Source organism: Pterocles gutturalis, unplaced genomic scaffold, assembly GCF_000699245.1.
Source record: "Pterocles gutturalis isolate BGI_N339 unplaced genomic scaffold, ASM69924v1 scaffold26690, whole genome shotgun sequence".
In the NCBI taxonomy this organism is placed as follows: domain Eukaryota; kingdom Metazoa; phylum Chordata; class Aves; order Pterocliformes; family Pteroclidae; genus Pterocles; species Pterocles gutturalis.
Window position 1 is genome coordinate 184 of NW_010141650.1, and position 12,833 is coordinate 13,016.

General features: G+C 42.5%; 1 protein-coding gene across 1 annotated transcript; it reads left to right on the forward strand.

Moving 5' to 3' along the window:
- Positions 1-580: 580 nt before the first annotated feature.
- Positions 581-6,936, forward strand: LOC104469550 (probable Xaa-Pro aminopeptidase 3; the record flags this gene model as incomplete). The annotated part of the gene is made up of 5 exons (XM_010084101.1): positions 581-694; positions 3,117-3,202; positions 3,863-4,046; positions 5,534-5,654; positions 6,509-6,936. Coding segments are annotated over 5 exons (672 nt in total), but the record flags the coding sequence as incomplete, so codon positions are not given.
- Between the last annotated feature and the right edge of the window lie 5,897 nt (positions 6,937-12,833).

The window sequence follows — 12,833 nt, forward strand, 5'->3', positions numbered from 1 at the left end:
AAGTTTATTAATTTCCATGCTTTCATCAGCTTCACCACTGAAGACAGGTAAAGATCTTGAGGCTTACAGTGCTTTTTCTTTTGTTTTCCTCTCAGACATCAAGGTAGTACATGCTTTCAAACCTTCTTAGTTCAACAGAGTCATGAAAATAGATACTGCTGTAAATATGCTACTTCGTAATTTTAAAAAACAATAGCAAAACACAACTGTTGTCATGCTGACGTTTAGATCTTTGAAAATTCACGAAGTTGTAAGGCATTACTTTATATTAGAACAAATCCTCACCTGGATTTATGACAACATAATGAATGTTTGATACAGTATTGAACAACTTGCACCAGAAGAAGCTTCCATGAGACCAGATGCAGTCTTAAAGCACTCTCTTGAAAAGTGGTTAGTTCTGTATTTTTTTCCTCTGGAAAAACTTCAAGGCTGCTTTCATTTAGAGAACTCACTTTCCAGTTTTACTTTGTGTTGTGCAACTTAAGAAAACAGTTGTAGGACATGAATTTTAACAGCCCCAGGGCAGTTAACCACCTGAATTGACACTAATGATCTTCTCTCTGAATTGGTATTCCAGTTTGAATTTGAGTGCCGGGCTCGTGGTGCGGACATGTTGGCCTACCCCCCTGTTGTTGCTGGTGGCAATAGATCAAACACTTTGCACTATGTGAAGAACAATCAGCTCATCAAGGTAAACTATATGCTGTACAGTAACTTAAAATGCATTGCTGTCACACACTATCCTTGTATGTGTCCCCTAGCTGCTCTTTGTTTTGAGTGAACAGATCAAAATACTTAAATATATATTTTCAAGTGATCAAAGGGGAGGAATCCTGCCCTTTTTAGTTTTACTCTCAGTGACAGATTAACTTCCTTCCATCTAGTCTCTTTCTCCCTTCTTTGTACTTGCTGCAGTATTTTCTGAACAGTGGAAGGACTTGCCATCAAGCTTGCAAATAATTTAGTGAGCACGTCTGCTCCCACACTGTGCAGCAGCATACAGTGCTGGGTGTATTGCTAACCTCACAAAAGAGAGGGACCACTGCAGCAGATAGAGTGAAGGCACTGTGGGGTCTTCTGCTGCCACTGGTGTTGATTGACCTTGCTTTGCAACATGAGGTGCAATAGTACATTCCGGCTCTAGCGAAGCTGAAAAGTATTTTGGACACTGTGGGAGCAGCAAAGCAGGGAAGGGGAACAAGGAGGGAAAGGATCAGTGTTAAATGTTGAGAAATGGATTAGATGGCTGTAGGTAAATTAGCGTGTCTTGTCTTATTTTGGAGGCTCACATTATTGTATTGAACCCTGACAATACGCCTTTAGATTCAGATAAGTATTTTCATGAGTAGTATTCCTCCACTGCTCTACTCACAATTCACTTCTCAGAGGAGCATGTTTTTCCTCTGTCTTAATGCAGGATGAAACTTTCCCACTAGCATTGTCTTTTCTTGAAGCTGGCATGCTAGCAGACCTTGAAATAATCTGCAGAGACAGACATACAAAAGATATGACAGGCTGCTTTTGGCAGAAAGAAGCCTCCTTTGTTGTACTGTCATCCAAGGTCAGGCATGCTCATGTAACTCCAGTTGCTTCTGTTAAAATTGTTCAGTTAAATGAGTATCACTTGTTTTTTTTTCAAAACTGTTAAGTACGAGGTCAAACCCGTAAACTTGACTCTTTCTTTTCCTTTGTGTGCTACTTCCTACAGATCTTGTTGCTAAATAGGCTAACAAAGTGTCTGATTTGGAAGGTATCTGAAGGCTGCTTATGGCGTCATGTGGACTTCATTCAGTTCACCATTTAGTGGACTCAGCTTTAAAGAAAGAGGACGAGATGCATGACATAAGGCACTTAGTGGACAGTCAAACCACAGACTTATTTCTTGGCTTCCCTTAGCCAATAAATGGTTACTTAGCTTGTTTAATTGCTTGGAAGATGGCAGGTGCTATAATTTCAAATTTTACTTAAATAATTGAACCACATATGCTGAAAAAGTTAAAAATACAATATAAATGGATAGTTAATAGCCTGTCTGTTCAGTGGGATAGTGAGATCTGCTCACTGCTAGTTTGTCTACTGTGTAAGTGTTTGTGGCACTTAACGGTACACAATGATAGTAGCTAGCATGGGAAGTAGTGCTAGGAGTGAAATTCCGCTTCTCATTTTTTCCCTTAATGTGCTAGAATTATTCCTTATGATTCCACGTCATGGCTCTGGCACAGTCATGGATCTGTGGAGTGAATTTCTATAAAAGGCCTTAGATTATATGTAGTGTAAATCCATAGAGAATTTAACCTGAACATTTTACAGATCTCATTGCTCTATTTGTTGTTAGCCCCTTTAAGAAGGGAAAGCAAGGCAGTGATTTTATTCCTGGCCCTTTTTCTTTTTTGTGTGGCATTTTGGAAGATGTGCAGTTAGTGATTTGATTGACATGGAACAGTTTTGCTGAAGTGAATTGGAGGTTCCCATCTCCAAAAGTTTTTTCTTCATCACCAGATAGATTCAGAAGTACATCTTAGAGCAGTCAAGCAAGTCTCAGAAGAGAACAGGGAAGATGGTACAAGCTCTTCAATAGTGCGTTTACAGTAGTGGTACACTGTCAGAGGTGATTTTGCTGGGTCCTCCTACCTTCTGATAAGGCTAAATCTTTAGCTGTTAGTGATCTTGTGGGTAGCTCAGAAGTCTATGTTTTTGTTGCAAAACCCTTCTATCTCAGTCACTATAGCGAACTACTTGTAGAGGACTCACTGGTGTAATTTCCCGTAGCAGGCAATCCAGCTGGGAATGGGACCGATGTCTTGGAGTGCAGAATAATTCAAAGAAAATGTCTTTTTTGCCCCAATGTGTTTGAAAATCAGCATGTTAAAGAGTCCAATCTGTAGATAACCATAACAGTCAGAGACTACTTTGCAGAGAAACCATCCAACTGGAATAGCCTATTTATAAACAGTAGCACCTGGCATGTTGTTCTGCAAAAGGAATTCACATCTCTGCAGCTGCTTTGAAAAAAAAAAAACAAACATGATCTCCTTTCCTAATTTCAGACAGAGAAATCAATTCAGTTAATAGCCAAATAGACCCACAGGGCATTTTTTCCTGTTATTCTCCAGGATGGTGAACTGGTCTTGCTAGATGGTGGATGTGAGTCTTCCTGCTACGTTAGTGACATCACACGTACCTGGCCTGTCAATGGAAGGTATGCTGCGATAAGGCCGTATGAAGAATTTTGAGAAGCTCTTAAATAATTGATGGGTTGAGTGTATGTGTGTTTAATCTCTGTGTGAATAGTTTTAATGTGTCCCATTCTGTGGTTCTTCAGAGTAATCAAATTATATAAACTAATCTTTCAGCATGAGAAGCTGTATTCCCTGCTGCCTCATTAATTACTGCATAAATATGTGTGATTACTGCTATTTTCAGCTATTACAGCATGCTTAAGGTGCAGACAGGGCTTTTGTGCATTCAGCTGTGGCTGACTCTGGTTGTCTGTAAGAGAATAGGAGTTTAGTTGACCTGTACATGGCTCTGTCAGTTGTGAATTGGTTGGTGTGGTGTCCCTGTGGTTGTATGTTTGATTCTTGTACATTTTGGCTCAAGTGAATTATTTTTCCTGCAGTAGCTTTGCCTTGCTTTGCTTTGGGGTTAGGCTGTCAGCTGAGAAACCCTGCCTCTTACCCAGTGTATTGAAGGCCATATTGGAGTGATGCTTTGTCTGGCATTTCATATAAGGAGCCAGTTGCTTTCCTTTCTGACTTTCCCTGCTCCAACACTGAATTGAATCTGTCCCCAAAATAGATGCTGGGTAGAGTTTTAATTGTGAGAAATGTCCCTTGTTCCTTTTCTCGATGGTTTTCAGGTTCACCAAACCCCAAGCAGAGCTATACCAGGCTGTCCTGGATATCCAGAAGTCCTGCCTGAGCCTCTGCTCCCCAGGTGTGAGTCTAGAAAATATCTACAGCCTCATGCTGAGCCTTATTGGACAGAAACTGAAAGAGCTGGGAATCCTAAAGAGCAGCATCACTGAGAGCCCCTTCTTCAAGGTACTTGAAGTTTTTTTTACTCCAGCTTCCTCCCACTAGGCCTGACTCTCTTCTCCCTGGGTTATGTTAGTGGCTTTAGTTTGATTCAGGGATGTGCTTTTGAGATGTATCTTCTAATTGTTGCCAGGCACTGCGCTTTAATTAATGTTGTGGGCTGGTCTCAGCACAGGACTGTATTTCTCTCAGGGCTAAACTTGAAGATGTGTTTCTAGCATTCAGTGCAGTTTGTTCTGAAGTAACCCTCAGGTCTTACATGTACATAGTGTGAATATTTGTTCCTCAGTGCTTGCTGTTTCACTCTGCAGATCCATTCCCATTGGTCTGCGCTACTTGTTAGTGTAGATGCAGCTTTAGAGCACAGAAGTCTGACGGGACCTATAGAAACACTGGCACTAACACAAAATTCTGGGTCCAGGGCTGGCTGCCAGCAATTAGTCATAGTTTTGTGATCTGTTTAACATAGCATGAATCTGCAGTGCCACCAAAAGATACAGCTTGTTCTTCTCAGTTGTTCCACCTGCTGCCTCTTCTGCAGCATTTTGTGTCAGTATTGGGATTCACAGAGCTACTTGGTGAACTTCCTGGGGAACTGATCTGCCTTGGAGCTGAACCTGCAGATAAAATAGGATTGGTCTGCAGTTTTGAGAAGTTTATCTGGTCCCACTCACTGCAAACCTGTATGATTGCTGATAACACTACAAGAAAGATGGTAGAACCGGGTGACAGATCTACCCCTTTGGCAGCAGTACAGATTTCTGACAGATTTAATTGCCCTACAGTGTCAGTGCAATAACAGCACATGTGAACAGGCGCTATCATGCCGGTTTCTCTCGGCAGGCGGCAGCACAGCCAGATGAGACCAGCATCTGCAGCTCAGTCTCCAGTGAATGTGAGGAGCATGAGACACAGGAGGAATTAGCTCTTTGATTCCTGCTGTCAAGGAGCTCCTCTCTGGATGGAGGCGATTAGGATGGTGTGGGGGGAGGCGGTGTCAGTGCCCTGTGGAGGTGGATTAAAACACTTCTGTAGCTGCTGCGTGAAATTGGCACAGCATCCACTCCATCATGCATCAGAGACCTCTTTGCTGCATCATGTAGCAGCTGTATCAGCTGCTGACGGTTTTCAGGGTCTGCTGATGGGAGCAACGCAGGGCTTGGATGTGTAAGGGATGGAAAGGGTTGGGGCAGCAAAACTCAGTGAGCCGAAAACTGAAGCCTTGCCTGATATGCTGAGGTGGTGATGGGCTTGGGCTGTTCTTTTCAGTGAGGGGGAAAGGCAGTCTGAAATATGCTCATAATAGGCACCTGGTACTGGTGGGTTTTGAGGGCTATCCAGTTCTGGTAAATGGAGGACAGCCTGTGGTGACCTAGTCATGGCAATAAGATTGCTAGTTAAGCACATAATTATTCTGTCTCTTGTTTTGTATTGGAACAAGAGGTTGGGCTTTGTTTAACTGCTTCTGTGATAGTTGTTTTGTCTTCTGCTAGGCTGTTCGAAAGTACTGCCCACATCATGTGGGCCATTACTTGGGCATGGATGTTCACGATACCCCAGATATATCCCGATCGCTCCCACTCCAGCCAGGCATGGTGATAACCATTGAACCAGGTAAAAAGTTATGCAGTTGGTGGACAAAAACATGAAACACTGAGGGTAACAGTATTGCTTTGGGTAGTGAGTTGGTCCCTCAGACCAAAGCATTGAGGTCCTTTCTGGTGAAATTCAAAATTATTGCAGTATTACCAAATCTTTAGTTATTCCGTCCCAAAGTCATTAAAGTATTAGAAAACCTTATTTCCCTCCCAAACACAGACAAAGTAACAAATTGTGGGAGTAAACTCCCAGAAAGTGTCTGTGCAGCAGGAGCAGGGTAGTATAGACCTCTGACTGCTAGTGTTCGACCTACAGCAGCACAGGTCAATGTGCAGAGAAGCAGGCTAAATTCACTTGTGCTGTGGTCTGTGTTACTGTGACCAAACTGTCACTATAGTGTAAGAGTGTAAGTCTCAACCATTGCAGTTTGCAGCTACAGACATTTACAACTTAGCTTTGCAAATTAGGCATTTCACCATGAATCTTTCTTTCTGCTTGTCACTGAATTTGGAGCTGTCAGCTGGAAACTGATACTTAAAGCTTGGCTCTTCTCTCTCTTTGTTCAGAACATTGTTAAAATCATTGCTGTGAACATAGCATTGAGAGCAAGAAGTGCAGAAAGGCCAGCTGTAATTGTGGAAGTTTTTATTAACATGCTAGTGTCTGTAGGCACTGAGGAACACTTTCCTTTCTTTGCCCACCAACTACCATGCGTGAGGGGAAAGAGAGTAGCTTTCCTTATTAAAATTTTTCAGTATCAAACTCATGTTATGTTGCTGAAAATCCAACGCTGCTTTCGTGGTGGTCCAGTAAGGGAAACGTGTTGTTATGGAGAGTGTTGTGTGTTTTAATTCCCTTCCTTCTTTCAGGCATTTATATCCCTGAGGATGACTTTAGTGCACCGGAGAGGTTCCGTGGCATTGGTGTGCGCATTGAGGATGATGTTGTGATAACAGAGGATGCACCTGTCATCTTGTCTGCTGACTGTCCCAAGGAGATCTACCACATCGAGCAGATCTGTGGCCGCAGCTCATGATGCCCCTTCTTTGCCTCTTTCATCCCGCAGCCTGGAGGGCTGCATCTCCCTGTAGCTGTCTGTAGTTGTCAAGTGGTGGACGGTGTGGACAGCTAAAGGCTGTTTCCAAGACTGGGGCTGGGAAGAGGACTGCAAATGGCTTGGGTACTGAGGGATGAAAAAGGAAAGCAACCAATTCTGTGTGTATTTTCCTTCTGATTTGATGATTGCTGATGTTGAGCTGCTGTAGGACATAAGGGTGGATTCATCCCTCTGCTTTGTGAATCCATCTGTTCTGGTGCCCTTGAAGGGGTGAGTTTTGCCAGTGCCACTAGCAGGACTTCTGCCTGGTCCCTTTCAAAGTACCTAGGTGCAATTGCTGAGACCAGGGCCCAGTTCTTTTCCCCTTTATCAGTAGTTTCACAACAGTCAGATTTCAAAAATGAAGCTTTGATAAATGCTGTTTTGGGGGAATAAAGTGCATCAGACAACTTTTATTTTTTAGAGCCCTGGAAGGGAGGGGGTTTGGTAGTCAGGAAGATGGGCTTGGTTGGGAGGTATTTTTTTCTGAAGCCTGTGGAGAATGCTTTTGGTATTTGAAAGATAAAGATGTGCTTGGGCCTTGTTCAGGCATATGCAAAATAGGCCAACATCAGGGGAAAAACATCTCGTGGTCTTTCAGCTTATTGGAGTGTTTGATAATTTCAGAAAGGACAGATAGGGCTCAGGAGGTTGGACATGCCCATTCTTGCTGTCTTCCACATTCCCTTCTTTTTGTCCCAAATGTCCATTCCAGTCTCCTATTCTGAACTCACTATTCTTCCCATGGCCCTGGGAAGTAGGGCCATGTTGGCTGTGCTGGACTCCACTGGTGAGCTGCTGGTTGTCACCTAGATGTGAGGTGTCAGATTCTGGGACAGTCACAGCACCTTTCTGGTTTATTCTGTAAGTGCCAGCAACGTCAGCAGGGTATTTTTTAAGAGTCTGCCCTATGGTGAGTCTCAAGTCTTTATATGGCTTTTGTATGGAATTTAAAGTAAATATTTTCAAAACTCTGAGGGCATGATCACAGCTGCCTCTTGTGTTTTGCCAAGTGCAGTCAGTAACTAATATTCTGCGATAATATTTTTGAGGTAGCTGCAAATGTGATTAGGGGCTAGGATGGATGAGGAGTAAAGAGGAGAGTTGTTTTCCCTCAACATCAGCCTACCATCCAGGCCATTGTATGCACTAGTAAATACACCTACGAGAGGCAAATGTGGTGTCTCTGTATTTACTGCAAATATTTTGACAATCAGCTATTTAACATGTCTGAAAAATGCCTCTCATCAGTGCATCTCCTGTTATTTATGCTTGCTGTTGCATAACATCATCTTACTGCCTTTCTGGTGGTAACTTTCAGTATTTTTTGCCTGTAATTCTCAATTTTCTTTCTTTTTCTCTTATCTTCCTATATTGTCTATTTTTGACCCACTATAATGTCACTGCTTCCTAATCCATTTTGCTTTCTAATCAGTGTCACTGCCTCTTCCCCAGTTTGCCCTCATTCCCCACAGTGAATGTAGAAAGTGTGTGCAGAAGGTAGTCAGGGTTCCTGACTGAAGATTCGGTTGCTGTGTAACCTCTAGCGAACTCTGCTTTTTTTCTTTTTCTTTTTTTTTTTTCTTCTTCCTATGTTTCATTTCACTTAGTGAAGGACGAATGGACAATGTCTTGCATTTGTCATTGCTTTTAATGGGAGCTGGATGCATGCTCTGGGGGTTGAATTTGGCCCTGGAAAGGCAGCCAAAGACATGCCATAACTTTATTTTTTAAACATGATAAAAAGTAAATGCTTTTACAGAGTTTAATGTAACAGTTTTCACCTATTTAAGAGAATCTGCTAATCCTTGATGGAAGCATTTGTTAGATGCTCATGCGCTACAGTGATATAACAGTGTCAATTGTTAGAAGGAAGGATTGTTGAGTGTTGACAGAGAACTGATGAATAGTTTAATGTTGTTCTGATCTGTAAAACATTTGTTGTTCCTATTACACCTGTTATAGCCATGTCAACTGGGACAGATCTTAGATTTTGGAACTATGTAAGCAGCTTAAAATAACATTAACCTGAGAGCTACATGTGTGTGCTGATCTGCACATCTGCCCATGTATCTAACAGAGTTAAGAAGTGTACTTACTGTAAATAAGCCTTTTAAATACATGTAAAAGAGTTATTTTAAAAATAAAACAATTTGTAGAAAGTAATTTCTCAGGCCATTGAGTTGCATGGATGTTGAATAGATATAAGCACTTCCAGAAAGAGCATCACTTTTCAGGATCATTTATAAATTAGCTGTAACCTGTCTTGGACTTGAAATAACATTGTCAAATGTAGGCATAAACTAATTCTTACTCCTCTCAGGAAAATCCTGCACCTTGCAAACACCAATAAATCTTGGGAATCTTGTGGATGAGTGCTTTTGTCAGTAAAGGAGTGTTTGTGACTTGCTGAGTGGGGAGTGATGGATCTGCTAGGGCTGCTGTGCTCTACCTGCCAAGTGTGTCTGATTTAGGCCGTACATTGCTCTGCTTTCTGTAATTCTTCCACAGTGTCCAGCCATTTCTTCAGCATAAACTGCTGCTATTGTTTTGAATCTGTTGTTCCATGTAAAGAAGAGGACATTTTGCAGAATGTATTAAGTTTGAGTCTTATTAACCTAAATTTTTGAAGGCTTTTTCTCACTTGTTGCAGAGGTGGATAATCAGTATCATCTGGGACCTACACACATGCTGTAGTGTCCCTTGAATGCAACCAGATCCATGAACATTTTACAATGACCTTTGTCAAGAAACTCTAAAGTGTCCCTTCTCTGGCTGCACATACCCATGGCGTACCTCCCTAATGGCCTGCCCGTACTGCCAGATTTACTGTCTGTCTCTGCCACTGGAGAAATTCCTCACTCCAACCACTTTGGTGCAGGAGTAGCTCTTGGTGGCAGCAGAAGTTGCCAGCTGCTTGATGAGGGCATTGGTGGGATCACTGGGAGCAAAAGAGAAAATGAGGCATATGCAAGTTCACTTGGGGAGAGATTTTATTGCAGCTATGGGCACAGATCTTAAGGGCATCAGAGTGTGAGAGAAAATGAGAGCCAGCCAGCCCTATGGACAAGCTGCTTTGCTTTCAGAGGAAGCCCAGGAGGCTTTTTGTGGCTTTCCCATTTCACCTTCTACTAGGGACCTGCTTTGCCTTGCAGACAACTAGTTAGTAGTAAAGTCCTGTTGGTAAAGTACAGTCTGAGCAGAGGTGCTAATTTGCAGATACACTTCTGTCATCAGAGTGGAAAGAAATTTGGCATTTAACACAACTTGGCATTCTATCTCTGTTATCTGTGAAAAATACAATATGTCTTTCCTAAAATTGCATTCATTATTTTGCAAAGGAACGTGATGGTGTAGGAAGAAGCAAACTGAGGGAGCATGTGAAAGAGAATGGAGATGGAGGTTTCTGGGAACGTGCAATGGCAATAGAAAAGATCTGGGAGACAAGAAGGGTGCGATCTGGAGCTGTGGGGATGTGTGCAGGTGGATGTGAGAGGAGGGACAGAACAACAGGTTGTAAAATAGCTGTTCAGTATCTTGTCAGAGTGGTGCAACAGCTCCAGGAAACTGGTTATGCTAACCAGGAGACACTGATTGATTTGTCCTGCTTAGGAGGGGGGAACAAAGGAGTCAGATTATGTTGATGAACTTGATCTTAACAGTTAGTTTAATTGTTTCTTTTAAAAATCAATAGAATTACATGAGAAATTTCTGCTTTAATGATGATGAGATGCTTAATACTTTGTGTAATTGGATAATAAAACTCTGCACTGCAATAAATCGACATTTTAAAATTTCTTTTAAGCTGAGTTGTCCAGAAGCCTATAAAGGCATCTCTTCATTAGTATGCAGATCTAAACTGCATTTAAGTTTATGATTTTCTGAGATCATTACAGCATCTCTGTTAAATGTGCTCCCTACATGCATGCTCAACCTCCACTTGATTAAAAATCATTGTTTAGACACTGTCACAATGCTGGCTCTAGGAGTGGGTCTGACTTATAAAATTAATTGTATTTCAGAGTTGTAATGATAAGTTACATTTTAAAGCAGAATTTATGATCGAAATGGATAGTGAGGCATGGGGGGCTCAGTGACACTCAGTTTCTCCCCTCAGCTCCTTTCACCTTCTTGGAGTTTGTCATGCTATCTTAACTGGCTGCCAGCTCTGAGCCTTCCTCACTAGCAACAAAGCAGAGCAATGAACTCCTGTCTTCTGGGACAAGTTATGCCTCAGCCCACAGGTTATTTCTCTGAAGCACAATCAAACCCCGAGTCTTCAGAACATGGGCAAAAAAGAATAAGGAAGAATTTCCTGGTCCTCCATATGTGTTACCTTCTCTTGCTGACTCATGCCACCTATGCCTTTTTAACCACCATGACAGAGTTGTCCATTAACAATAGCAAATAAATAATTCCTGCCTGAGTAAGCCTGATGGCCAGGTCTTTGAGGAGACAAAAAATTAACACGAAAGCTGGTCGTAGACCCAGGAGTGAGAATTGGCTGCTGTGGGGTTTGACATGTTCCTTCCCGTTGGATGCTGGAGAAACAAAAAGCACTGCAAGAGCGATGTGCAGTCTCAGTTTGGGAGCTTCTTGGGAATGCTGGTCTCAGATGTGCTGTGGTGGGCCAGAACTGACTGTTGGCTTTCTCAAGATCATGAAGAGTCTGTGGCTTTTTAAAGGAATCTCTTTTTTTCATTATTTGGGCAGGAATATCATGGTAGCAGAAGGTGGGAACACTCAGCCTGTGGAGTGTTGTCAACTAGGAGAAGTTGGCGGTCCAGCAAAAACTGGTTGGAATGCAATTCTTTCCAGGGAAATAGGCTTACTGCAGTTTTTTGTCAGTAAATTTGGCCAATATGAACAATATTGGGGGGGCGAGGGAGAGGCTCAGCTTCTTTTTATTCCTAGGCAGAACAAGGCTTCTGCCTCTATGTCCACTTCTGAGAGATGAATGCATAAAGGGCTTGGCCACTGATGCAAGTCAAGATTAAGCAGTCTGACTCTTGTACCAGGAAATTGCAGATGTCAGGTAACTTCTTATCATGTGTATCTTTTACTCAGAAGGGTAATCCTTTAAGTTTGGGGATAATATACTTTGTTTTTCTAGTCTAATGTGCACACATAACATCAGTTTTGCCTATGGGAGCTACAAGCAATACCTCTGTAATCAATAGTATTGCATCTTGGTTGTGGACATGTTAGCTGGCACTGTAGTCATTCAGAGAAAGTGCAGCTGTTAACGATACAGGACGGGTGGGGGTTCAGTCTTTCTCAGTGCAGGTCTCCTACCAGGCTACAAAAACAGGCAACTGATACTGCCTGCGAACACCCTTTCTTACCTCCTTTTTGGCAGACCCATCATTTCTGTTTAGTGGCCTCTGTGAAGTTTGTCATTTGTGTTGGCATTTCTGTGCTCTTGTCCTAACACGCCATCAGGATCCCATTTTGATCTAGTAACCGCTTAACATTTTTAATATTGCTTCTTGGACAGACAAGGTTTGATATGGCATCAGGGATCAGGACAGTTCCCATCACGGGACTGAAACGGGTGCAGAGCCGGGTCTGGCTGACTTCTCGCGCACCGTGCACATGCTCCTTCAGCCCAGTTGCTCTTGTCTTCCCATTCTCAGAGAGGCAGAGAGACATGGCACTGCTGACGGCTCAGGAATCTCCAGTCCTCACATCCCCATGCAGCTGCCGCTGTCACAGAGGCCTGAAATCTCCGACTGTACTTCTTCTAACTGTTCCCCCTCTGGATGTGCAGAGGTACCAGTCTGCAGCTGAAAGAGCCGTAGCCTCCCATATGCTCCTTGCATTGACCTGTTACTTGTCAGATTCCATAAGATACTGCTGAGCTTCCTGTGATGCATTGCAGATATCTGGTATGTATATTGCTTTCTAATTTATGCTTTACCCTGGTTTTTTAATTTATTTTTTTTTTTTAACATGGGATGAGCTTTTTAACAGCTACATGGGTGTTACTGTGGTGACTGTAACCAGGCAGAAACATCCAGTTTGTATTGAGACAGTTCTGCGTTTGTGGACTTGGATACGATTAAGAGATTTTTAAAGGCTCTATTTCTTGCCTTTCC